Raw genomic sequence first — 27,513 nt, forward strand, 5'->3', positions numbered from 1 at the left:
TGATTAATGGCGCCTTGGGATTTCACCCCAACTCTGACGTCATCCCATTGAAGTTGAAATTTAAAACGATCGGGAGGTCCAAAGAATCCCAGATAGCACTAACCATTCAAAAAAATAAACATCTCCTGCCCCATCCAATCCCACCATTTGAATCCCAAAGATAATTTGTAAAAATCCAAATAACTTCACAGATCTTCATTGTAAAGGGTTTAAACACTGTGTCCCATGCTTGTTCAAGGAACCATAAACAATTAATGAACACGCACCTGTGGAACGGTTGTTAAGACACTAACAGCTTACAGACGGTAGGCAATTAAGGTCTTAGTTATGAAAACTTAGGACACTAAAGAGGCTTGTCTACTGACTCTGGAAAAACACCAGAAGAAAGATGCCCAGGGTCCCTGCTCATCTGCGTGAATGTGCCTTAGGCATGCTGCAAGGAGGCCTGAGGACTGCCGATGTGGCCAGGGCAATAAATTGCAATGTCCGTACTGTGAGACGCCTAAGACAGCGCTTACAGGGAGACCGGACGGAAGGCTGATCGTCCTCGCAGTGGAAGACCACGTGTAACAATACCTGCACAGGATCGGTACATCCGAACATCACACCTGCGGGACAGGTACAGGATGGCAACAACAGCCTGAGTTACACCAGGAATGCACAATCCCTCCATCAGTGCTCAGACTGTCCACAATAGGCTGAGAGGCTGGACTGAGGGCTTGTAGGCCTGTTGTAAGGCAGGTCCTCACCAGACATCACCGGCAACAACGTCGCCTATGGGCACAAACCCACTGTCGCTAGACCAGACAGGACTGGCAAAAAGTGCTCTCACACAAGTCGCGGTTTTGTCTCACCAGGGGTGATGGTCGGATTCGCGTTTATCTTCGAAGGAATGAGCGTTACACCAAGCCCTGTACTCTGGAGCGCGATCAATTTGGAGGTGGAGGGTCCATCATGGTCTGGGTCGGTGTGTCACAGCATCATCGGACTGAGCTTGTCGTCATTGCAGGCAATCTCAACGCTGTGCGTTACAGGGAAGACCTCCTCCCTCATGTGGTACCCTTCCTTGCAGGCTCACCCTGACATTACCCTCCATCATGACAATGCCACCAGCCATACTGCTCGTTCTGTGCATGATTTCCTGCAAGACATGAATGTCAGTGTTCTGCCATGGCCAGCGAAGAGCCTGGATCTCAATCCCATTGAGCACGTCTCGGATCTGTTGGATCGGAGGGTGAGGGCTAGGGCCATTCCCCCAGAAATGTCCGGGAATTTGCAGGTGCCTTGGTGGAAGAGTGGGGTAACATCTCACAGCAAGAACTGGCAAAGTCCATGAGAATATGCACTGCTCCTCTCCCAGTTTCATGAATTAGTCCCTCAATTGCAAATATGGAACAAACTACAGTTAACAACCTTTCTGCAATTCCTAGATTATTGTCCAATCACCGTATTGCGAATACTACTCACATGCAGAGAGGTATTGTTAGTAGTAATCTTGTCCCCATAAAATTGAGCTCTGTCAATAGCTCGAAAATGGTTTATTGCTCATCCAGTGCAGCTTCAGGTGCTACCTTGGATACTCCATCTGATATGAATTCCTGTAGCAATGGCATTGGAATAATTCATTTGAATGCTAGAAGCCTGATACAAAAGTTGGACTTTATTGAAATTTTGGTCTCACAATCAAATGTTGACGTATTGGTTGTATCTGAATCGTGGCTGTGTGATTCTGTGCCTGATTCAGATGTTAAGTTGATTGGGTACAATATTTATAGAGCTGATAGAGTTAGAGGTGGTGGTATCGCGATTTATGTAAAATGCTGCTTAAATGTTTCTGTGTCCATATCAACCTCTGTCCCAAAGCAATATGAATGTCTAGTTTTAAATTTGGTACTTGGTAATAATGCTCGTTTAACTCTAGGAGGGGTATATCGCCCCCCCTCAGCTCCTCCTTGTACTCTATGCAAATTATCTGATATACTGTCTAATTATGCAAACTCTGAATTACTGATTTTGGGAGATTTTAACCTGGATTGGCTTTCACCAGTATCCGATAAATTAAAAGACATTTGTACTGAGCTAAATCTAACTCAGCTGATAACTAAACCAACCCGTCCCAACTTTAAGAACCCAGTAAAATCTACTCTACTAGACATTATTCTAACAAACACCCCCCATAAATACACAGCCAGTGGGGTTTTTGCAAATGATATCAGTGACCACTGCCCTATTGCTTGTATTAGAGATACCAGGCTGAAACACTCTGATCCCTGTATAATCTCTAAGAGAAATTATAAACATTTCTCACAGCAAGCTTTTACCCTTGACTTATATCACTCTGAGTTTTTATCCACTTGCTGCTTTCTGGACCCGGTTTTAGCCCTTGCTTTTTTCTCTTCTATTGTTACCTCTATGTCTGATAAACATGCCCCGCTTAAGAATCACAGAGTAAGAAACCGAACCAGTTCTTGGTTCTCTCCTGAATTGTCAGGTCTTTTCCTGCAAAAGAATCGGGCCTGGGCCTTGGCGAGGAAAACAGGTACTCCAGCTGATTGGCTGTTTTTTAGGCAATTGAGAAATAAATGTACTGCAGCTGTCAAAAAGGCAAAATCAAATTACTTCCTTAATGCTATGACAGATTCTGCAGGAGATCCTGCAAAATTCTGTAAAACCGTTAATTCACTGAAACGGGGGAATTCTTCTGTTTCTCTTCCTAAGCAAATTACCTCAGATTCCTGTATCCTAAGTGAAAAAAAATGATATTTGTGATGCTTTTAATAAGCATATCATCTCTGCTGGTTTTTTATTTGAAAGGAAAAGTGGCCATTGTGGTACTGGCCAGTTAGTTGATTTTTCGTCTTGCTTTTCAACCGTTACTCTGAAAAATGGTAACCCTGTTTTTAGTTTCCAGAAAATAACCGAAGCAGAGGTTCTAGCTGCCCTGTGTGCCATTGATACTAAGAAATCCTTAGGCGCTGACAATTTAGACCCGTTCTTACTTAAGTGTGCTGCACCTATCATTGCTGGTTCAGTGACACACATTTTTAATCTAACATTAAGCACAGGAATTATCCCTAAGGTGTGGAAAGCAGCTTTTGTTCTGCCATTACATAAGGGAGGTGACGGTAGTGATTTGGATAACTATCGACCCATCTCTAGGCTCCCTTGTCTGGCAAAGATCCTAGAATCTATAGTCAACAAACAGTTACAGTCTTTTCTTTCTGCTAACAGTATTCTTAGCACTAATCAATCTGGTTTTAGATCTAAACACAGTACCACATCGGCCACTATGCTTGTTGTAAATGATATTGCAAATGACTTAGATTATAGAAAGCACTGTGCTGCGTTGTTTGTAGATTTGTCAAAAGCTTTTGACACTGTAGACCATGCTATCCTTTTGAGTAAGCTGTCATCTATAGGACTGGGCACTGATGCCTGCCGATGGTTTTATGACTATCTTAAAGATAGAACTCAGGCCGTCATGGTCGACGGGGTCAAGTCTGACTCCTTACAGTTACTTAAAGGGGTGCCTCAGGGTTCAATAATTGGCCCACTATTGTTCTCACTTTATATAAACAACATTGGTGATGATGTCAAATATTGTAAATTCCATTTATATGCAGATGACACAGTGATGTACTCTATTGCTCCAACAGCGGACCAAGCTTTAATGCAGTTGGAGTCTGATTTTAGGATACTACAGGGGTCTCTTTTACAGCTTAAACTTGTTTTAAACGCTAAGAAAACAAATGTCATGTTTTTTTCTAGGTCTAAACTCTGTTAGAAACACTTTTGTAATCACTAGCTTGGATGGTACTCAAATCAAACAGGTCTCTGCATATAAATATTTAGGGGTATGGTTAGATAAGCTTTCTTTTAAAAAACATGTTACTGAATTGGGAAAAAAGCTCAAATTCAAGATAGGGTTCCTTTACAGAAACAGGGCTTGTCTGTCCTTTGTAAATAGAAAACAAATTGTGCAGGCTACTTTTATGTCCGTTTTAGATTATGGTGATATTATCTATATGCATGCATCGGCAAACACATTAAAACCACTGGATGCTATTTACCATTGTGCACTCAGGTTTATCACGGTGATAGTTACAAAACTCATCACTGTATCCTATATCAATATCAACATGTGGGTTGGGCCTCTCTATCTGTGAGGCGAGAGCAACATGCTCTCTTGTTTATTTATAAAGCGCTTCTTTTAAAACTACCTCCATGTATATCATTAATTTCCACTAGATATACAAATTTTAAAACCAGATCACAGATGTGGATTAAATTAGAGACTCCTGCGGTCTCCACAGAGTTGGGTAGGACTGCCTTTAGTTCCTTTGCGCCTTATTTATGGAACAAACTGCAGATCCAACTTAAGTTAGACACTCTGGTGTCCCTTGCCCATTTTAAAAATGTTATGGAGGATCAATATGATGTTGTCTGTGATTGTTTCTGTTGAATTGTGTCTTTGTTTTGTATGTTTGAAATGTTCTTGTCTGTATGCCTAAAACTGTACATGTCAACATGTTTACACAGGGCACAGCCGTAAAAGAGATCCAGGTCTCAGTCTGTTTTCCCTGTTAAAATAAAGATAAAAAATAAATAAAAAAATAAATGCAGCTGGTGGCCACACCAGATAGTTACTTTTGACCCCCCCTTTGTTCAGGGACACATTCAATTTCTGTTAAGTCACATTTGTGGAACTTGTTGAGTTTGTCTCAATTGCTGAATCTTATGTTCATACAAATATTTACACATGTTAAGTTCGCTGAAAATAAACGCAGTTGACAGTGAGAGGACGTTTCTTTTTTTGCTGAGTTTAATTGGTACCTTCTCATGCCTCGCCTTTGGTATCTGCATTACAATGTCAACATTCAAATATATTTTTTAAACCCACTTAAGGAAAATAATGAACAGATACAGCCTTGGTGTGAGTGTTTATTACATTTAATTTATCCATAATCAATTAATATGCCTAACCCTTTGGGTTATTACATAGCATTGCTTGTCAAAATACATCTCCATTGTTAAATGCACTCCTTGAATACATACATATGCATTTGTATATTCACATATGCATTATTATGCACAACCAACCTGCATAAAAATATACATGAAAAATGACACCTTAATTCTCTTTGTCCTTTTCCCATATTTGAAGTCTAAAAATAACTTAATTTAAAAATCATACTGTTCTCCCACTTTCAATAAATTAGAAAGTAAAATACATTACCAAAAATGGTTTAGATGATCTTCCAAAATATTAATTAAAAAAAGGTACAATAAACTACCTTTTTGTTTTATTTTCAGGCATCTCATAGGTCAGTTTTATTGTGGTGTTAAATAAAATAAAAACACACGTTTGCATTGTCTGCAAAGTCCCTGTTTTGGCAGCAGCCACTGGGTCCTGTGAGACGACGGGCACGGAGCAGGATGACAATTTGGGCCAGGGGGCTGTACAGGAGGGTGCAACGTCACAGAAGGTTCACTATAGAAATGTACTGTGTAAAACAGATAGGATTGTCTGCCATTTTGAATAGGAAATCATGTCAGCTCTATTCATTACATTGGTCTCCAACATTCCAGACCTTTTGCGTCAATGAATACACCCCAGTCTTCTTCTCCTCGGGCTTCGTCCTATATGGCTACGGCACGTTCCATCAATTCCTCACATCACATCTGCTCTCTTGTCCCTCACTTTGTTCCTTAGTTTAGTCCTGGCTTTGAATGCCGCTGAGTTGAACAGATGCTGTGAGAGGAAAATAAATCAACAGGTTAGACTTACACCCTTCAAAATAAAGAATGACAATATGGAGGGCAGTCTTGTGAAGACTAGGCAAACTTATAACATTTCATGGTACTGCTAAATCAAAACGGACCAGTACATTTTGTTTAACCGACATGCATTTACACTGAACAAAAATAAACGCAACATGTAAAATGTTGGTCCCATGTTTCATGAGCTGAAATAAAAAATCCCAGACATTTTCCATTTGCACAAAAAGCTTATTTCTCTCAAATTCTGTGCAATTAATACAATTTTTTTTTTTTTACATCCCTGTTAGTGAGCCCTTCTCCTTTGCAGAAATAATCTTTCTACCTGACCGGTGTGGCATATAAAGAAGCCGATTAAACAGCATGATCATTACGCAGGTGCACCTTGTGCTAGCGACAATAAAAAGCCACTTTAACCTGTTGGGGCTAGGGGGCAGTATTTGCACGGCCGGATAAAAAAAACGTACCCGATTTAAACTGGTTACTACTCTTGCCCAGAAACGAGAATATGCATATAATTAGTAGATTTAGATAGAAACTTTAGAATGTTTTCTAAAACTGTTTGAATGGTGTCTGAGTATAACAGAACTCATATGGCAGGCCAAAACCTGAGAAGATTCCATACAGGAAGTGCCCTGTCTGACAACTTGTTCTCCTTCTGTGGCATCTCTATCGAAAATACAGCATCTCTGCTGTAACGTGAAATTTTCTAAGGCTTCCATTGGCTCTCAGAAGGCACCAGAAAGTGTAATGGGGTGTCTGCAGTCTCTGGGCGAAGTACAGCAGCTCTGTTTGTGAGTGGTCAGGCTGGGAACAGTGAGACTGAGAAGCGCGTTCATGAGAATTCTCCATTTTTTTCTTTCAGCCTTTGAATGAATACAACGTCGCCCGGTTGGAATATTATCGCTATTTTACGAGAAAGATAGCATAAAAATGTATTTTAAACAGCGTTTGACATGCTTCGAAGTACGGTAATGGAATATTGTGACATTTTTTGTCACGAAATGCGCTCGCGCGTCACCCTTCGGATACTGACCTGAACGCACGAACAAAACGCCGCTATTTGAATATAACTATGGATTATTTGGAACCAAAACAACATTTGTTGTTGAAGTAGAAGTCCTGGGAGTGCATTCTGACGAAGAACAGCAAAGGTAATCCAAATTTTCTTATAGTAAATCTGAGTTTGGTGAGGGCCAAACTTTGTGGGTGTCAAATTAGCTAGCCGTGATGGCCAGGCTATGTACTCAGAATATTGCAAAATGTGCTTTCGCCGAAAAGCTATTTTAAAATCTGACACCGCGATTGCGTAAAGGAGTTCTGTATCTATAATTCTTAACCTGTTATGGCTAGGGGGCAGTATTTTCACAGCCGGATAAAAAACGTACCCGATTTAATCTGATTATTACTCCTGCCCAGAAACTAGAATATGCATATAATTATTAGCTCTGGATAGAAAACACTCCAAAGTTTCTAAAACTGTTTGAATGGTGTCTGTGAGTATAACAGAACTCATTTGGCAGGCCAAAACCTGAGAAGATTCCATGCAGGAAGTGGCCTGTTTGACAATTTCTTGCCCTTCTTGATTATCTCTATCCATTACAGAGGATCTCTGCTGTTACGTGACACTTCCTACGGCTCCCATGGGCTCTCAGAAGGCGGCAAAAAGCTGAATCGTGGCTTTGCAGGCTCTGGCTGAAAAAAAAGTAGCGTGTTTGGGTAGTGGCTGGTTACAGTACTGTGAGACTTAGGCGCGTGCCCGCGTCGACCCCATGCCTTGTTTTCTTTCGTCTGTTTACCTAAACGCAGATTCCCGGTCGGAATATTATCGCTTTTTTACGAGAAAAATGGCATAAAAATTGATTTTAAACAGCGGTTGACATGCTTCGAAAGTACGGTAATGGAATATTTAGAAATCTTTTGTCACGAATTGCGCCATGCTCGTGACCCTTATTTACACTTCGGATAGTGTCTTGAACGCATCGAACAAAACGCCGCTATTTGGATATAACGATGGATTATTTTGAACCAAACCAACATTTGTTATTGAAGTAGCAGTCCTGGGAGTGCATTCTGACGAAGACCACCAAAGGTAATCAAACTTTTGTAATAGTAAATCGGAGTTTGGTCAGGGCTAAACTTGGTCGGTGTCTAAATGGCTAGCCGTGATCGCTGGGCTATCTAGTGAGAATATTGCAAAATGTGCTTTCACCGAAAAGCTATTTTAAAATCGGACATATCGAGTGCATAGAGGAGTTCTGCATCTATAATTCTTAAAATAATTGTTATGTTTTTTGTGAACGTTTATCGTGAGTAATTTAGTAAATTCACCGGATGTTTGCGGGGGGGTATGCTAGTTCTGAACGTCACATGCTAATGTAAAAAAGCTGGTTTTTGATATAAATATGAACTTGATTGAACAAAAAATGGGTGTCTGATTATTTCTGGCTGGGTACTCTGCTGACATAATCTAATGTTTTGCTTTCGCTGTAAAGCCTTTTTGAAATCGGACAGTGTGGTTAGATTAACGAGAGTCTTGTCTTTAAAATGCTGTAAAATAGTCATATGTTTGAAAAATGGAAGTGTTCGGATTTTAGAGGAGTTTGTATTTCGCGCCACGCCCATCATTGGATATTGGAGCAGGTGTTCCGCTAGCGGAACGTCTAGATGTAAGAGGTTAAAATAATTATGTATTTTGTGAACGTTAAATCGTGAGTAATTTAGCAAATTCACCAGAAGTTTGCGGTGGGTATGCTAGTTTTGAACATCACATGCTAATGTAAAAAGCTGGTTTTTGATATAAATATGAACTTGATTGAACAAAACATGCATGTATTGTATAACATAATGTCCTAGGAGTGTCATCTGATGAAGATCATCAAGGTTAGTGCTGCATTTAGCTGTGGTTTTGGTTTTTGTGACATATATGCTTGCTTTGAAAATGGCTGTGTGATAATTTTTTTCAGGGTACTCTCCTGACAATCTAATGTTTTGCTTTCGCTGTAAAGCCTTTTTGAAATCGGACAATGTGATTAGATTAACGAGAGTCTTGTCTTTAAAATGGTGTAAAATAGTCATATGTTTGAGAAATTGAAGTTATAGCATTTTTGAGGTATTTGTATTTCGCGCCACGCGATTCCACTGGCTGTTGACTAGGTGGGACGCAAACCTCCCACCTTGCCCAGGGAGGTTAAAATGTGCAGTTTTGTCACAACGCAATGCCACAGATTTTTCAATTGGCATGCTCACTGCAGGAATGTCCACCAGAGCTGGTGCCAGAGAATTGAATAATTTCTCTACCATAAGCTTCCTCCAACGCTGTTTTAGAGAATTTAGCAGTACGTCCGACCGGCCTCACAACTGCAGAGCACGTGTAACTACGCCAGCCCAGGGCGTCTTCATGTAGTGGATCGTCAATGAGGGGCTGCTAAGGAGTATTTCTGTCTGTAATAAAGTTATTTTGTGGGGAAAAACTCATTCCGATTGGCTAAGCCTGGCTCCCCAATGGGTGGGCCTATGCCCTCCAAGGCCCACCCACTTGGCTGCACCCCTGCCCAGTCATGTGAAATCCATAGATTAGAGCCTAATGAAATTATTTTAATTGATTGATTTTCCTTAAATGAACTGTAACTCAGTAAAATGTTTGAAATTGTTGCATGGTAAGTTGATATTTTTGTTCAGTATAATTAGACAGTGGAGCTCTCACATGAAATGCACCATATGGTTGTTGAACAGGTTAAGTGGGTATTTGTCAGTGGTCGTGGTTTCATGACGAGGGGTTATGTGCCGGTGGGAGGTGTGTTTGGAGACAGTCATAGGTCATGGGGGTCACCTTCTCGAAACGGGAGATCTTGCTGGATTTGACAGACGAGTCCAGTATCAGGGGGGGTCCCAGGCCAAATATGTCCCTCAGCAGCGGGTTAAACTAGAGAGACAAGACCAGGCACACCATTTAAAAACTAGCCATTTCCAAAGGATAATTAAGAGGCAAGCAAGCATCACAAACCTTCCAGAAAGATTTTATTAGAACATGCTGGTTGCAGAGATAGTCTCTTTATAGCATAGATATCAACTATATCCTACCAACACAGTTATAGACCTAGATGTTTGTTCAAACCTGAAGATGGTGTCTCACTCCAGACTCCAGCACCTCTTTGAAGGCGTCGTAGACCCTCCTGCGCATCCAGCTGTCGATGTAGATGCCCTCCACACCAAAGCGGATCTTCTCCTCGGAGAAGTCCTCGTTCTGCACGACATCGGGCAAAAATGTCAATCAAAATCAACATTTCATATTTCTCTCAGTGACTGACCAACGGTCTCCAGTTACAGTGACTGGTCTGGTGTCATTTAAAAACCCTCGAGCAACGTTAGAACCTTGCACCGGTTAATGTTCAGGGTGAATCGTGGTTCCTCACCTCTATGTAATGTAGCACCTCTCTGAATATGGTGCGCTGTTTCCTCCTGTCGTTCTTGGCACGGTGCTTGTTCCCATCGGTGGCCAGGCCCTTCAGGCACTCACACAGCGTGTCGCTGTCTTCAAACTCAAATTCCTACATAGAAAAACAAGGATCAGCAGGGATATTTCCCCCACTTCCTCTCCATGGGCTCTGCATTGCCTCCATATTGTGTTTGAGCTGCCGAGCGAGTAGAACCAGGGCCTGTATTTACATGTCCATGTAATCATATTCATTGTGGTCTAGAAGGCAAAACGGATCCTAAATCAGCACTCCTACTCAGATGCTTGATGCCTACAGCCCCTGGTTGTTCATTAGGCAAAACATACCCTGTCTATATCTCTTCCCAGTTCAACCAGCAAGGCTATGGTCTCCCCCACAGCTATCCTGTAGTTCACGTCGCTGCTCTCCAGGCAGGCCTGTAGCTTGGGTAGATGTCTGAGCACAAGAGGAGACCGAGGACGTGAGCTGAGCAACGTGGCAGGTTATATATTCAGATCCCGGTTGTGTCTCATATAGCACCCTATTCCCCATGTAGTGGCCATACAGTGCACTTCTTTAGTCAAATATGCAGTACAGGACTACGGCACTAAATGGGGAACGGGGGTGTCATTTAAGACGCAGCCCCTGTGTGTGTGTGTGTGTCTGTCACTCACAGGTCCAGCAGCACAGTAAGGCGGGATGCGGGGCAGAGGGTGACGAGCAGGGCCCAGGCATGCAGGGCGGCGCTGTGGAGCCCTGGGGCACCGGCATTGGGGGTGGGCAGGGTGCCCTCGCGGTTGGGGTACGACATGGTGAATACACTCTCCAGGTGACTCATGGATTTCACCAAGTCCTGCCACAGAGGGAGAGTGGAAAAAATTATGACAGAGACAAAAAGCGAGAGAGAAAGAGTTAACCATGCATTGACTCAATTTCTTGATCTTGATTTTCCATACTACATCTCTTTCCCAGCTACAGAGAAATAGAATGAAAAGGATTTCTAGAGAACCTCACCTCTCCGTCTTCCGCAGCAGAAACGTAGCAGCACATACCCAGCGCTCGGGCACACTGCAAGAGGGATGTACAACTTAAAAACGGCGACTTACAAGAATGCACTCTTAGTGGAAAAACTGCCGTCGACAACAGGAGTGTGACGAAGGCCAATGGTGACACTCACGCTCTGGCGGGCGGACACACTGGCACAGCCGTCAATCATGATGGCGCTGAGGACGGGCCGGAGGATCTTGAAACCCTCCTCACCCTCGTCCCCCCCGCCGAGCTGCACGCACAGCTGGGCGCACACTGTGGCCGCTGCAGCCTGCTCCTCTCCACCACCTGAGAGAGAAGAACGGAGAGAAGGGACAGAAACAGAGTAGAGGGATGGAAAAGGGTGGAGGGGTAAGATCCCTTTTTACAAGCTCGACAAGAGAAGTCAGGCTATCGCGGGACTTGGTCAATCAGAAGATTAACTGAATTCGTAGAGCCTAAATTCAGACTCGACGAAGGTCCATTCTGGATAGAAATAGTTAAATTTCAAGCCAAATAAAGGTACGGTAGAGTAATAGTGTAAGTCCTAATCATCTTTTCAAGTTTTGACTCAGGCCAGCACCACCTAAAGTGATGTACGTTTGACTACATTTACCACCGTAATTCATAGACCCCAACCCACACACAGTGCTGTGGCGTCTCACCCTTGCGCAGGCTCCGCTCCAAGCAGTCGCTGACTGTGAGGCGTCTCTCTATCAGGAAGTCATAGAGCAGCTTGGAGGAAAAGGCCCCTCCCAGAGAGTCTAGGGCTGCCAGGCGCGTCTTTGCACTAAGAGGGACGGGAGGAAGGGCCACGTCAGTACGTCTCTACACAGCTCTGCCTTATCGCTGTCGTTACGAGAGGACAACTCTTACACCGTTGTTGACGTATTCGCACCACGTTTTTACAGAGTGGGATTAAAATGGACTTGTCATTTGTTTTTTGTCAACGATCTACACAAAATACTCTCTCATTGGAAAATTTGATTAAAAAAATTAAAATCTACATATCATGAAAAATAAAACACTAATATATCTTGATTAGATTAGTATGGAGTCAATACATGTTAGAATCACCTTTGGCAGTGATTATAGCTGTGTCTTTCTGGGTAAGTCTAAGAGCTTTGCACACCTGGATTGTACAATATTTGCACATTAGCTTTAAAATTCTTTAAGCTCTCAAGTTGTTGTTGATCATGCTAGACCGCCATTTTCAAGTCTTGCCATCGATTTTCAAGCAGATTTAAGTCCAAACTGTAACTAGGCCACTCAAAAACATTCAATGTCATCTTGGTAAGCAACTCCAGTGTACATTTGGCCTTGTGTCTTAGGTTACTGTCCTGTGGAAGGGTGAATTTGACTCCTGGTGTCTGTTGGAAAGCAACAAACAACCAGGTTTTCCTCTAGAATTTTGCCTGTGCCTAGCTCCATACCCCTAACACCATGCAGCCACCACCATGCTGATGTGTTGTGTTGCCCCAAACATAATGCTTTATGTGCAGGACAAAGTCAATTTCCGTGCTACATTTTTTGCAGTTTTACTTTAGTGTCTTATTGCAAACAGGATGCATGTTTTGTAATATTTTTTATTCTGTACAGGCTTCCTTCTTTTCACTCTGTCAATTAGGTTAGCATTGTGGAGTAACTACAATGTTCTTGATCCATCCTCAGTTTTCTCCTATCATAGCCATTCAACTGTTTTAAAGTCACCATTGGCCTCATGGTGAAATCCCTGAGAGGTTTTCTTCCTCTCCGGCAACTCGGTTAGGAAGGACACCTGTATCTTTGTAGTGACTGGCTATACAGTCAGACTGTTCTCTCTACTACCGCATGGCAAGCGGTACCGGAGTGCCAAGTCTAGGACAAAAAGGCTTCTCAACAGTTTTTACCCCCAAGCCATAAGACTCCTGAACAGGTAACCAAATGGTTACCCGGACTATTTGCATTGTGTGCCCCCCCCCCAACCCCTCTTTTACGCTGCTGCTACTCTCTGTTTATCATATATGCATAGTCACTAACTATACATTCATGTACATACCACCTCAATTGGCTCGACCAACCAGTGTTCCCGCACATTAGCCCGGTTAGCCATCTGCATTGTGTCCCACCACCCGACAACCCCTCTTTTTACGCTACTGCTACTCTCTGTTCATCATATATGTATAGTCACTTTAACCATACCTACATGTACATACTACCTCAATAAGCCTGACTAACCGGTGTCTGTATATAGCCTTGCTACTGTTATTTTCAAATGTCTTTTTACTGTTGTTTTATTTCTTCACTTACCGACACACACACCTTTTTTTCGCACTATTTGTTAGAGCCTGGTAGTAAGCATTTCACCTGTTGTATTCGGCACACGTGACAAATAAACTTTGATTTGATATTGATACACCATCCAAAGCGTAATTAATAACTTCACCATGCTCAAATGGATATTCAATGTCTGTTTTTTTTAATTATTTTTTTTAACCCATCTACCAATAGGTACCCTTCTTTGCAGGGCATTGGAAAACCTCCCTGTTCTTTGTTGTTGAATCTATTTTTGAAATTCACTGCTCAACCAAGGGACCTTACAGATAATTGTATGTGTGGGGTACAGAGATGAGGTAGTCATTCAAAAATCATGTTAAACACTATTATTGCACACAGTCCATGCAACTTAAAGCACATGTTTACTCCTGAACTTATTTAGGCTAGCCATAACAAAAGAGGTTGAATACTTATTGACTCAAGACATTTCATTTTTTATTAATTTGTAAACATAATTCCACTTTGACATTACGGGATATTATTGTGTGTAGGCCAATGGCAAACAATGTAAATTAAATCAATTTCGAATTCAGGCTTTAACGACAAAACGTGGAAAAAGTCAAGAGGTTTGAAAACTTTCTGAAGACACCCCATGTTCCTAATGTCCATTTAGGCAAGTACTAGCAACATCGGTGGCTTTCCTTTTTTGTGCAGTTAGAATGTGTACAATAAGTCCTTTCATAAAAACCTTTTAAATCCTGTGAGACGCACCTTTTGTCCATCAGGTTATCTATGCATTGTTTCAGCTTGTCCTCCGTCTCCTCCTGGGCAGTCTGTTCATCTACTGGTTCACCACCTCCCCCTGTGGTGGACAAGATAATAATGATGCTGTGTGTGTGTGTGTGTGTGTGTGTGTGTGTGTGTGTGTGTGTGTGTGTGTGTGTGTGTGTGTGTGTGTGTGTGTGTGCGCGCACCCACCAGTGGCCTCGTCCACGACTGAAGCGCTCTCGCTGGCGCTGCTGTAGTGACTGAGCACGTCAGACGCCAGCTCATCATCACTGGCACCCGACTCGCCCTTTACCCCATTCCTCCCGCCTACGAGAACGAGAGAAGGAATTGAGGACAGAGAGGAGAGGAAGTGAGAGCAGGACAGAGGGACCGGAGGGGAGGGAGGGGGGAGAAGAAGAGTGAGCTCGAAGTGAACCTTGTCTCTGTCTGTGGCTCAGCTGTTGGTGTCCGTCAGTAATGATATCCCAGGAACCGCTCCTTATAGAGAGCAGGGTCTATTCTGCCCACGGTGCTGACACGAGCACATCCATGTAGCTAAACTGGGAATGCTGGTCGCGTTGTTCCTGCGCCCAAGAAAGCGAAGGAAACTGAACTAAATGACTATCGCCCCGCACCACTCAGGTCTGTCACTATGAAGTGCTTTGAGATGCGAGTTAGGGACCATATCACCTCCTTACACCCTAGACAAAGGGTTCTTAAACTTTTTCAGCTTGATACCCAAATGAGAAACTAACCGTCCATCCGTGTCCCAAATCGTCCTCCATAGGCCCAAACTAAGAAATAATTGTGTGATTATAGATGTATTCTCATAACTCGTGACCCACCTCTAACATGCCTAGGGCTCACTTTGATTCCCGAACCATAGTTTATGAAATCGCCAGTGCACTGCACACTGCCCCATCCCACTTGGACAAGAGAAATACCTATATAAGAATGCTGTTCATCGACTATAGCTCGGCCTTCAACACCACAGTACCCTCTAAACTCATCACTACGCTCAGGGCCATGGGTCAGAACCCGTCCCTGTGCAACTGGGTCCTGAACTTCCTGACGGTCCGACACCAAGTGGTGAAGGTAGGCAACCACACTGATCCCCAACACAGAGGCCCCACAAGGGTGGCGTGTTCAGCCCCCCTCCTGTAAACCCTGTTCATCCATGACCGCGCACTTCTCAAACAAAATCATCAAGTTTGCTGACGACACAACCGTGGTAGGCCTGGTTACCAACAACAATGAGGAGACTGTCTATAGGGAGTACATGAGAGCCCTGGCAGACCGGTGGAAGGAAAATAACCTCAGCCTCAACAAAAGGAAGGATTGTGGACTACAGGAGACAGCAGAAAGCATGCCCCCATCCACAGACGTGGCCGCAGCGGAGAGGGTCAAAAGCGTCAAGTTTCTCGGTGTGCTAATCATTAACAACCTGAAAACGGTCCCTTCACACAGCGTGGTGAAGAAGGGCCAACAGCGCCTCTTCAAACTCAGGAGGCTGAAGACTTGGCTCGGGCCCTAAGACCCTCACAAACTTCTACAGATGCACAATTGAGAGCATCCTGTCAGCCTGTATCACCGCCTGGTACGGAAATTGCACCATCCGCAACCGCAGTGGCACCCCAAAGGGTGGTACGGTCAGCCCGACGCGTCACCGGAGGCACACTTCCTGCCCTCCAAGAAGATCAAAGGACCTCAGCTACCGAGCAAAAGCCTTTCCACCCCGCTACCATCTAGACGGCGGAGACAGAGCCGGGACCGAGTGACTGAGAAGCAGCTTCCATCTCCAGACCATCAGGCTGTTAAGCAGTCAACACTTGCAGCACTCCGCCCAGTACCCTGCCCTGAAGCTTGAGACGACTGCCCTATGGACATACAGTCACGGAACACTGCTCGCTTAAATGTTTTACATACTACACTCTAGTCATGGCTCATCCTTTGTAACTTAGAATTTTTCGGGATTATGTGTATCGTTTTTGTTGTTGCTAGGTATTACTGCATAGTTGGAGCTGGAAGCACAAGGATTTCGCTGCACCTGCGATAACATCTGCAAATCTGTGAATGCAATAAATGAATAACCTTTGATTTGATTCGACTGGCACTGCCAGTAGCACAGCTACCGGACGGTGTCCCTAACCTGACAGGTGGCAGAAACACCATAGTCTCCATTACATTATTAACATTTGACTGGTTCTGCATTGTCTGCTATTAAACTACAGATACCAACTGTTGGGAAAATGTTGATTTCCTGCCTGAATTCAAAGTGAGGGACGGCTCTTCAGGACAAGCTCTCACAAGTCTTTCAACTTGTACATGTTCTTCAATTAAAATCAACAGTATTTCTGGTAAATTGGATAACATTTGACTTGTATTTTCTCCATCTTGATTTGACAGTTCGTCTACCATGGAGGGCTTTATGGATATCAATGAGATCCATGACCTCAGTGGCCCTGACACAGGTATGACCTTTCCTCTTCCTACAGTACTGTTCCCTGTAGACGCCAGTTTCCATGTTCCACAGTGAGGTTGTACCCTCTGGGTCACACTGACACGACCTGCCTGACCCCCATCCCACACAATGACCGGCCGGCTCAATGCAACGACTATGTGACGGGCCCACGGTAATCCTGACAACATTAGAAAGCCCTGAGGCAGCATGGGAGCCTAACCCAGTCCTGGCCAGGCTGACCCCCCCACCCCCCTACCTATATCTCTGTCCCACTAGCCAAGCCAGTCATCTGGCCTGCCCCAGCAGAGAGAGCTTTACTGGAGGAAAGTTCACCGGGCTGACAGACCTGGACAGAGGGAATCCAGCAATACAATCCCCTTCCTGTTCAATGGCTGTAGGGCTAGGGGAAGCCTTTAAAATGACATGTCTGAGAATAACTTGGCTAAAAACACAGGAGGAACTTTGAGGCATGAGCTGACGAGTATTGTAGTGTCCACAGGCTTGTATAATAGTATGACCTCCAGGCTTATATAATGTGGGCTCCCGAGTGGTGCAGCGGTCTAAGGCACTACATCTCAGTGTACAAGGCATAACTACAGACCCTGGTTCGATGATATGCTGTATCACAACCAGACGTGATTGGGAGCCCTATAGGGCGGTGCACAATTGGCCCAGCGTCGTCCGAGTTAGGGTTTGGCCAATTTGTTCTTAACTGACTTGCCTAGTTTAAAAAAAATAATAATAATAATAGTATTAATAGTATGAAGTCCAAAGATAAACAATGGCTTCCAGAAAACATGTCCATTCATTTAGTTTCTATTCTAGCTACATCTAATTCAATAAGTGTCCCTCATCTCACCACTCTGTTCCTAGTGATCCTGAGTGGGCCTTTATCAGTCACATGACTTACTGGTGAGCAACCTTGACCCCCCCCCCCCGGGGAGTGCATGCCTGTGTTCCGAACCACCATGCACGTGTCAGCCCATAGCGATCACTCAACGTTTCCACAACTGTCTGCACTGCACCTCAGTCATGCCAAGGGGAGGTGCTTGAGTGGCAGGGCTTCTCTTCTCTCCATACGTCCAGTGAGAGGAAAGGGTGGGACCTCATTGCCATCACCACGCCCCCCCCCCCTTACTTGGGACTATACTGTCTCTCACATACCAGCATGGGCTTCCTGTGCCCACATATAGACTTAGTCTTGGCCAATCGGGTCTTTAACACAGATTTTCATAAGCAATTTCCCAGCTGCTCAAGGTTAAAAACTAAGTCAGATTCTGGCACATCACAACATGACTGGAATTACAAACAGGTTTCTCTGAGGAAAGAACCTGAACCATAGAGCATCAAAACAACACGGGGTGTATGCGATAGGAAAGCTGACGAATGGTAATGCTATGGTTTTGAGAGAGTGCCATGCAGCATTCTGAATGAAGCCTCTATGAGAAGAGTGAGGTCAGTGAGTTAGCTAACATGGCATCACAATCAGGGGAGGGGTGCAGAGGGGAGGGTGGAGCTGGGAGTATCCATCTGGTGATACAGTGTTAGCATGACAGAGGGGGAGAGAACGCTGGGAATCCTGGGGCATGAGACCAGCTGAGGTGATGTGAGGCAGGGAAAAACATATGGCAGTCAACTCCCAGAAGACAAGAGCTGTGTACAAATACTCATACTAAACACACTAACCATACTATTTGTGACATAAATTGAGTATGTAGTACTGGTGATAGTACAGATATAGTTAGCACGCCAAAAGTTCCCGGATGTTGTTCTAAATTCGCCAAAATATGAAGTATACAAGCATGTGGACACCATTTCCGTGATTTTAGGGCCCATAATGCATTTCTTCAGCAAATGGACACGGCTTCACAATTCTCAGATTTGAAGAAAAACGGCAGAAATTATGCAGCCAAAGTCCGACGAGAGAATGGTTAGAAATTCATTGCTTTAACTAATTATGACAAACGTTAAGAAAATGTTGAGCAATGTAATAAAGTAATGAATTTTCAAATTAGTTATGTTACACGTTGTTGGCTGAATTTGTTAGCTACGCTATCCTTATGAACCACATAGCATTACTGCAGTAATATGTACCGGTATGTTGTTAGCTAGTTACCTAAAGTTAGTTGACTACTAATACTTTGAACTTGCCCGGCAGGCATATTCATTATAATCTAACTACCCAACGTTTATTGACTTGATCATTCAAGTCATTCTTAGCTAAGTGGTATAGCCGTTGTGCGTTCTCAATGGACATTGTTAATTCTGGCCATCTACTCCAATTTCAGAGCACTCTCTTCTGAGTGTGCCAGAGTGCAGAATAATGGATGAATTTACAAACGTTCAACACCCGTTGAATATATGTCAGTAAATGTTGTCAAAAGAAAGCGTAATTAAATTGTTGCCAGCAGCACAGTTACGGTCACCAACACTGTGGATAACAGTCTAACCAGCTCTGCTAGGGCGAGTAAAGTGGTCAGAGTTCTCTCCTCTCATTCGTGTCTGGAAATAGCTAGCAAGCTAGCCAACTTAGGAAGTTAGCTTGGGTGCTTGACTGCCATTGTGAGGTCAGAAAGCTCGGATCAACCCTACTCCTCGGCCAGAGAGTGAAACACTCTGAATTTACTAAACGGACAATCTGACAACGCTCTGGATTTACAAAATGCCCAGAGCGCGCTCTGGCACTCCATATTGAATTTATGTACACACTCGAAATCGTAAAATGTCTAGCTAGTCATTTGTTATGCTGACAAGCTAGCAAGAGGTTGCATAGCAACAGCATCAAATTCCAGGTAGACAGGTGAAGCGCTAGTACGCTCAACTGAAATGATACCGATGGTTTACTGTATACTAAAATTAACTAATAGTATACAGTATGTAGTATTTACCCATTAAGTATGTAGTATACACTATGCTAGTATGGGTATTTGAACACAGCTATGGTTAGGAATGGTTGAAAGTAGCTACTACACCTGTAACGTCATGGGCCATGCAAGACCATATTAATAGTGACAATGACGTCTAATGGTAAAGAGGAGTTAAGTGGGTGTGGAAGTATTGGGATGTGATGGTCAAACAGGAATAGTTGACAGATGGCCATAGGCATAAAATGGGTCCAGGTGACAAAATGAGGAGTTAGGTTTGAAGCAGGCCAGGGATTGGAGCTCTGCTGCGTTACCTTTGAGAGACAGGGGGCCCTTGGCTGACAGCTGCAATTGTAGAACCTCATGTCGGAGAGAGCCTGTAAAAGGGGTTCAGGTGGAGAGGGGAGGGGTGGATGGATAGCAAGTTGGCCATGGGTGAAGGAAGAGACTTTTAGACAGACTGAACTTCCTCATGTTGCTTTCAGAAATGTATCTCTTGCTTCCCCCAGACAGTCTTCTCTGTAAACCCGTCAGGACATTTTCTACAGTTTGATAATTCTCATAAATGGAACAAGATGAATTCTGCCATCTTTAGTATTGTCATATGGAGAGTTGTGTGTAAGTGTAATATCTACTACGAGATTAGTCTGTGGTTGTGATAAACCTGGATTTTACTTGGAGATAGCTAGCTAGCTAATGCATTCTAGTTGAGCAGAAGTTAATTTATGATCCATAATTTGGAGGTTTCCACCACACTACTGACATTTGGCCACCTGTACATCTGGCAAAACTGAGTTTCAGCATCAGCAATCCGACACAGAGAAGAACCCAATGGCATGCTCCTCTTCTCCCCCTCGTCATATCCTCCTCAAAACCCATTGGATGAGAAAGCCAGAGGTCCCTCCCCTCCGATCTTCTCCTCCAATGGGTTTTGAGAAGGAGACGAGGACGTGAGGAGTACGCAATTGAAATCTCTGCCGAGTCCACCGGGGATGTGTTGCGTCAGCATGTGATGTGCACTACCCACATCAAACCGCAATTGACCAGGGGCGGCGAGCAGAACGCCCTGCTAGGTACATAGCTACAAGCTCTGGCAAACCTGTGGTCGGCACAAAATAGGCATAACGAAAAGCGCACACACAAGCATTGTAACTATGTCCCTGATTCCGATCTAAACGTGTGAAATATGACAGCATTGCCGGTCAAAGGACCAGGCTCGAGTCGTGTTGCATCACAGGCAAATGACCTCACTTTGAGACATTTTCAGAGACTGACACGAGCCCTGCTAAAAAAGAACATCTCAGGGACAAGCGTTGTACCATTCATGCTTGTCTCGCTTTAAAGCAGACTTGCCACTAACGTTACACTATGTTGTAATGTCACTTTGAATGATCAAGTGGTAAATCAAGTTAGCTAAGGCAAGATAAATTGGCTAGCTAGGAATGCAAAAATATAACAATGCATAGCATACAGATATGTCTTATAGCCGTTATGTGTTAGTATCAAAGAAATTGACATTCAATAAGAAAGTAACGTTACTATAATAGCTAGTAAATGTATTCCATATGCAGATCAATTCTGGCAGTTGCACACTTAGCTTACTAGCTATGCCATCTTAGTTTGTCCAGTATAGAAGTAATTAGCCCTTCTACTACAGGATCGTGTGTTGGTAAAAAAGAAAAGGTTAGCAGTTAGCTTACACTTGTTCGAACCACGTTTCCCTTTTTTAATCCTTGGCATGTCGCCAGTCAGGTTTCTTCACCTCCAATTGTCAGCAGGGCACCACCGGTGTCAGTCTTTTGAACACAATCCCAGAGGATATTCAAGCTCTTAGTTTGTGCGATGACACCCGATTTCCAAAACTTGGCTAGCCAAACTAACAATACCCCCCACGTCGTGTTTTCAGTGGCACCACGTTTCAGCCACCAAGGCAGACAATATCATTGAGTTAGCTGTACAACTCGATGAATGTCGTTTTCTTCAATGTTTCAGAATATATTATCTGTGATTGTCTCCGGGTAGCCGATATCTAATGCCAGGTTGAGATAGAAAATATTTTTCAAAGTGTTTGGGACAGAGTATCGAGCACATTACTGTTTCAAATTCCACCATCTTCTCCTCAGTAACCGCTTTCCAGACCGGACATGCTCCACCTCTTTTTAGATATTGTAGGCGAAGCTGGGTATTGTAGTCATATGATGATTCTCGCTCAAGTACCCAAAGCATGAATTCATCTTCGATTAAGCTACAGTGCCCACAATCCCATACATTTAATGAAGCCGTTTGGATTGTCTGTCTGAGGAATGTAAATAACACTAGCGGTTTGAAACTCATTTATTGGTTTATTTTGTGCCTTTTATCGTGTTTAATTATTTATAGAATCATTTATAAACAACCCAATCTCAGTTAAAAGGACAAAAACACAGTGCATGAATCAATCTCCATGGACTAATGCATGAATAAACAGTGAATATAGTCCATACAAATATGGCAATCGTACTCGTACTCATTTTAGCAAATGAGATCAGCGAAAGATAATATTTAACTTCGATCTAGTGGAGTCATATGATGACATGAAAATAGTGACCTCCAAAAATGCAAAGCAATTTCTACAAAGTTAAGGCATTCCACAACATAGGGAAAGGCGTATTATATTGTGAATTACACCCTATATTACAAGGAAAATATAAGGGTGCTAGATACAAAAACGACATAATTACCTAGCTGTACAAATGAAGGCATTCACACGTCAATCCCAAAACAATGAGACAATATTTCAGTAGTACAGTGGAGATGCAAGACCACGAACACCTCGAAGTTACTTTACAATAGTCCCACTTCTAGTTTCTAAAGCTTTCTTTTAAGATTTTTGGCCATGTTACTGCATATCATCAGTGATGTAGTGATGAAAAATCCTAGGTGTGTAAACCGATCGCCGGTCCCTGTGAAAAAAGTAAAGGTCTCTATACTTTCAATGAATTTTTCCGTAAAAGGTGGGCCATTTGTTGAAGGAAAAAGAAACGGATGAGCTGCGTTTACCCTCCACTACACACCATGTATTGTATTGTTAAGTTTCAGTTTGTTGGGACTGTAACAACTAAGATCATTGTACAAGCCTAATGACATATAATATCACAATTTGGAATCATATGGAGAGTTTGGTCCTGTTGATATATAGTATTAAGTTAGCAATTAGTGAACATTTATGTAACACACACGTCATTGGGTCACTAAGCCTGCAAAATGCTCGTTTAAATTCAACATCTAATTAGTATTAGAAAGGAGAAAACAAGTTTTGCACACTAGTCCTGTTCAAGCGACATCCTGCTTTGTCTCTTGGTTTACATAGCACGTTATGCTGCTTTTGAGGACCAGTCAGCGATTTCCCTTTCCTGTCCTTCCAACCGTATGGCTCATTCATACAACTCACAGTGGTCTGAGGACCATTAACACGCTTCAGATAACAGGAGTGAAAAGCCTCATCATCAAGGGTTCAGCTGTGTTTATAGTTGTGTTGAGTATGGCTGCAGGCAAGGCAACACACACTCATAACCCGTTCTCTGTTGCTAAAGAAGCCTTGCAGTCCTTCAGGTTTGAGTGTCACTGCTCGAGGTAAACACAAGGGGGCAGCATTGCTCTGATAGACTGATAGACTGATCTCTGGTGGTCAGTGGGAGAAGGTCTGTCTAGTCAGGTTACTGTCCACTGGCACGCAGGCTGATTGCATAAGCTGGGTGTCCATTGAGAGACAGATCTACTGGCCAGAGTAGTAGTTTATAGGCATAAAGGGCATCTGGTTGACCACCGCCTTCACTCACTTCTTCCTCACCTCCACCTGAATGGGAGTTCCATTCTTGGCGTATGGCGCATCCACGTAACCCATGGCGATGTTCTGCTTCAGGCAGGGGGAGGGGCAACCACTGGTGACCTCACCTGAAGAAAAAAAACAGATGAAATGAAAGTTGAATCTAATCTCAAAAGCAATCCACACACAGCTGCATTTCAATGGAACAGCGGGCCAGTTGGGCCTAAATAACACTACAGTGAGGCCTACTGAAAGCATCCTGATCCTAAGTAGGTATGATCACATTTTTACATATGATTATTCAAACCTCACCACAGTGAGAATACATAGATTGTTCTTGTATTTTGTCGTAGCTAGTAGAGATCCTCTAACTGACCTATGACCTTTCCCTCTGGGCTGAGGATGGGGGTGTGCTGTCTGACAGGGGGTCCCGAGGACACCAGGCCCACACGCTTCCTCGCTGTCTTCGCCTTTATCTGGGGGAGAATGATCTCCGCACCGGGGAAATCCTTCGCCTGACGCCGCCGCTTTCCTGCAAGTCCATCAAACAACCCAATTAGCACAAACAGAGACACAAACGCAGACATACACCAACACAAACACTGATGCACACACACACACACACACACACAGACCCACACACCCATACAAACACACACACACTAATATGCTCTATAGGGGAGTGTATAATTTTGAGGAGTCACCTATAGTCCACAACAGGGTTGCCTCCACAGGGGTAGTAGTCTCATCGATGTCATTGCCATAGAGACAGAGGCCTGCCTCAGACTGTCTCGCGCCCCCAGTCCGGCCAGCTTGACCTCACTGTTGGCCAACAGGTGCTCAGTCAGGGCCACCACGCCAGACTTAGGCACTGAGATCTGAGCAGGAGGAGGAGGAAATGTCTGATACTTTAAAGGTTGCTTCACAGGGAAATAAACACATTCTTGTTTACAAAGGCCTACTGCTTTCAGACAAAGGATACTTGAAGTAAATGCACACAAGAACATCCACCTCTACTGAAGTACTAAGAAAGAGTGAAAGAGACACCTCCACTCCATCCTCTCTGGTGTAGCCACAGCGGGTCAGCCTGCAGCCCTGGATCCCAAACACTGTGGCCAAGGTGCTGGTCATGAAGGTCAGCTTGCTGAGGTCATCTGTCAGACCCGACTGGAGCACCTGGGCCATGCAGGGACCTGAGGAGGACATGTACAGGGTTGTATTCATTAGTGCACACCGTAGAAAAATGTTTTTCAAATGGAAAACAAGTGTTTCTTATTGGACAAGTTCAGTTACTCGCTCCCTGTTTCACACTGTTTTCTTCCATTTGGTGCCTAATGAATACGACTCAGGTCAAACACTACTTTAACACAGGGCCACGTTCAGGAGGGCACAATGTTGTGGAACCTTCCGATATAAACATATTGAGTAGAACTGTTGCCATAAGAAAACTTCCCTTGAACAGCAATCAAACATTCCCCCAGAAACTCCAGATCCACACCATGGTCAGCAGCATTAAACTCTGCCAGTCTAGCCTACAGCAAGCACAGAAAGTATCAGATAAATGAAACACATACAGACATGACATATTATCAAAGCATTACAAATCCATCCACAACTTGGATGTTTGCAGACTACTGACCTTCATGTTGGCGGAGTCCTTGTCTGCACAGCCAGCGTTGGACACCACGTAGAGGTAGCCTTGGTCTGTCTTGGTGACGATGAGATCATCATTAATTCCTCCCTTGTCATTGGTGAAGAGGGTGAGCGTGCCCTGGAGATAAAAAAAAAGTGGGAGGAGTGTGTGTGTGTTATGTGTGCCTGCGTCTGTGTGTGGGCATGCATGCACATGTGTGCCTTTGCTTTCAGACATTTTTCTCACCTGGTTGTCCTTCAGCTCTGCTACGTCTCCAACAATCATAGACTCCATGAATTTCCCTCTGTCTCTCCCATGGACTTTGCTCTGATAGAGAGACACAGAAATGGATGCTATAGCCAATACAATAACCACCGGATATCTGACAGTTCCCAAATCGGCATAGTGAAATCCCTCTCACCTGTAACATGTGACTAGACGTCGAAGATGGAGCAGTGCTGGCGAGTGTGCATATGGGAGTTGATGGGGCTGTCTTTGTACTGGACAGGCATGCTCCAGCCAGCAAACTCCACCATCTTACCTCCCCGGTCCAGATGGAAGTCAAACAGAGCAGTCTTCCTCATAGAGGCCTGGTTCAGAAAGAAAACACTCGTTATTGTTGTACGACTCGTTGTCACTGCTATAATGCCACTACTGTAATGTTATCAGTCCTGTAAGACTAATGGATGTTCACGTAACTGATACATACAATGGATTATCATATAATTGTAGGTGAGAACACATAACTGGGTGGAGGACAGCAGCAGGTCTGACTGGAAAGATGAATGTTATCATCATGACCATAACATAACCGTAAAAAATACAGGCAATAGTCCTAAAATATATAACAGTAATAATGTTGGTGATAAATTAGTCTCTTTCGTCAGCCACAGTGTACAGTATGAGTCTGGTGCGCGATAGAAATAAATACACCCAGGTTATTGCGTAGACTACTCTACTGCAACTAGTGTCATCTTTGACCTTTAACCCAGCCACTGTTTGCTCTTATCACTGGGCAGTGAGCAGTGCTTGCTTACAGGTCTTTTGCGAAACAAATCCAAGTCACCTCCCTCACTCTCTGCAGTCTAAACGAACACTGCTAATATCTACTGCTTGATAGGTACGATGTGCTCAGTGTTCAGGATGCCTACCAACCTATTCTTATTAATTTACTGTAAAGAGTGAACAACAGTCCTACATACATTCTTTACAATGGTAAATAGCAGTGAGAGGTGTAAACAAGGCCTAAACAAAACACAAAATGCCACTCTTAAAACTTCAAACTAGTACTCAACCCCTAACTTTTTCACAGGGATACTATTAATCCAAGGAAGATTTCAGTGAAGGACCCTGACTTGCAGTGGGCTACTGTTGCCTTAACATTTGACAGTAAAGCTCCAGCAGCCTAAATGATGAAATGAAATCTCAGTAGAACTGAGAATCGGGACTATGAATGGAATGGATTGTTCATTCAAATAGATTAGTTCTAGAGATAAGTGTTCTGAGGCAGGGCTATCAATAATCCCCATACAGAAGCCACTACTCTCATGCTTTAAATAAAATCCTCATCTGCAGCAGCCAGTCAAGTGAGGGCATCTGTGCAGGCTCAGGGGCATTCAGCTGGGACAGATGTAGATTTGACTTGCATGACCAAGTGTGCCACAAATAAGACAGGGAAAAAGCATTGAGCAAGAAAACCATGATCACTCTTCTGTCATATTGCAATAGTTTATGCATCAAAATAAGAACAAAATCAAGGTTTGATAACAAAATCAAGGTTTTATAACAAAATATATCGAAATCTTATACAGTTGAAGTCAGTTGAAGTCAAAAACTATAGTTTTGGCAATTCGGGTAGGATATCTACTTTGTGCATGACACAAGTCATTTTTCCAACAATTGTTTAGACAGATTATTTCACTTATAATTCACTGTATCACAATTCCAGTGGGTCAGAAGTTTACATACACTAAGTTGACTGTGCCTTTAAACAGCTTGGAAAAGCTTCTGATAAGCTAATTGACATCATTTGAGTCAATTGGAGGTGTACCTGTGGATGTATTGCAAGGTCTACCTTCAAACTCAATCTTTGCTTGACATCATGGGAAAATCAAAATAAATCAGCCAAGACCTCAGAAAAAAAATTGGTTCATCCTTGGGAGCAATTTCCAAACGCCTGAAGGTACCACGTTCATCTGTACAAACAATAGTACGCAAGTATAAACACCATGGGACCACGCAGCCGTCATACCACTCAGGAAGGAGACGCGTTCTGACTCCTAGAGAGGAACGTACTTTGGTGCAAAAAGTGCAAATCAATCCCAGAACAACAGCAAAGGACCTTGTGAAGATGCTGGAGGAAACAGGTACAAAAGTATCTATATCCACAGTAAAACGAGCCCTATATTGACATAACCTGAAAGGCCGCTCAGCAAGGAAGAAGCCACTGCTCCAAAACCACCATTAAAAAGCCAGACTACGGTTTG

At 43.4% G+C, this 27,513-nt stretch overlaps 1 protein-coding gene and 1 pseudogene across 2 annotated transcripts; both read right to left on the reverse strand.

Moving 5' to 3' along the window:
- Positions 1 to 4,927: 4,927 nt before the first annotated feature.
- LOC106572274 (interferon-related developmental regulator 2) lies at positions 4,928 to 21,737 on the reverse strand. Of its 2 annotated transcripts, XM_014146328.2 has the most exons (13): positions 21,290 to 21,737; positions 19,904 to 19,966; positions 14,475 to 14,591; positions 14,268 to 14,358; positions 11,906 to 12,030; positions 11,392 to 11,549; positions 11,229 to 11,282; positions 10,889 to 11,067; positions 10,562 to 10,670; positions 10,194 to 10,328; positions 9,896 to 10,024; positions 9,611 to 9,703; positions 4,928 to 5,752 (listed from the first exon to the last, which is right to left on the reverse strand). In XM_014146328.2, exons 1-13 carry the CDS (start codon positions 21,327 to 21,329, stop codon positions 5,672 to 5,674), a joined length of 1,374 nt encoding a protein of 457 aa, XP_014001803.1. In that variant the 5' UTR covers positions 21,330 to 21,737; the 3' UTR covers positions 4,928 to 5,671. The 2 variants fall into 2 exon arrangements, with proteins under 2 accessions (XP_014001803.1, XP_014001804.1); XM_014146329.2 differs by lacking the exon at positions 19,904 to 19,966 and having other exon boundaries at positions 21,290 to 21,736.
- A 168-nt stretch (positions 21,738 to 21,905) lies between these two features.
- Positions 21,906 to 25,613, reverse strand: LOC106572273 (aminomethyltransferase, mitochondrial-like; annotated as a pseudogene).
- Between the last annotated feature and the right edge of the window lie 1,900 nt (positions 25,614 to 27,513).

This window comes from Salmo salar, chromosome ssa15 (genome assembly GCF_905237065.1).
Source record: "Salmo salar chromosome ssa15, Ssal_v3.1, whole genome shotgun sequence".
Taxonomy (NCBI): Eukaryota; Metazoa; Chordata; class Actinopteri; order Salmoniformes; family Salmonidae; genus Salmo; species Salmo salar.

Bases quoted from the DNA above. Each gene is read 5' to 3' on its own strand.
- LOC106572274 (XM_014146328.2), bottom strand. From the start codon at position 21,329: ATGCCAAGGATTAAAAAAGGGAAACGTGGTTCGAACAAGT. The intron at 12,031-14,267 runs GTGCGTCTCACA...CGTCCCTCTTAG, and splicing joins GATAACCTGATGGACAAAAG to TGCAAAGACGCGCCTGGCAG. The intron at 5,753-9,610 runs GTGACCCCCATG...TTCCTCTCACAG, and splicing joins AGATCTCCCGTTTCGAGAAG to CATCTGTTCAACTCAGCGGC.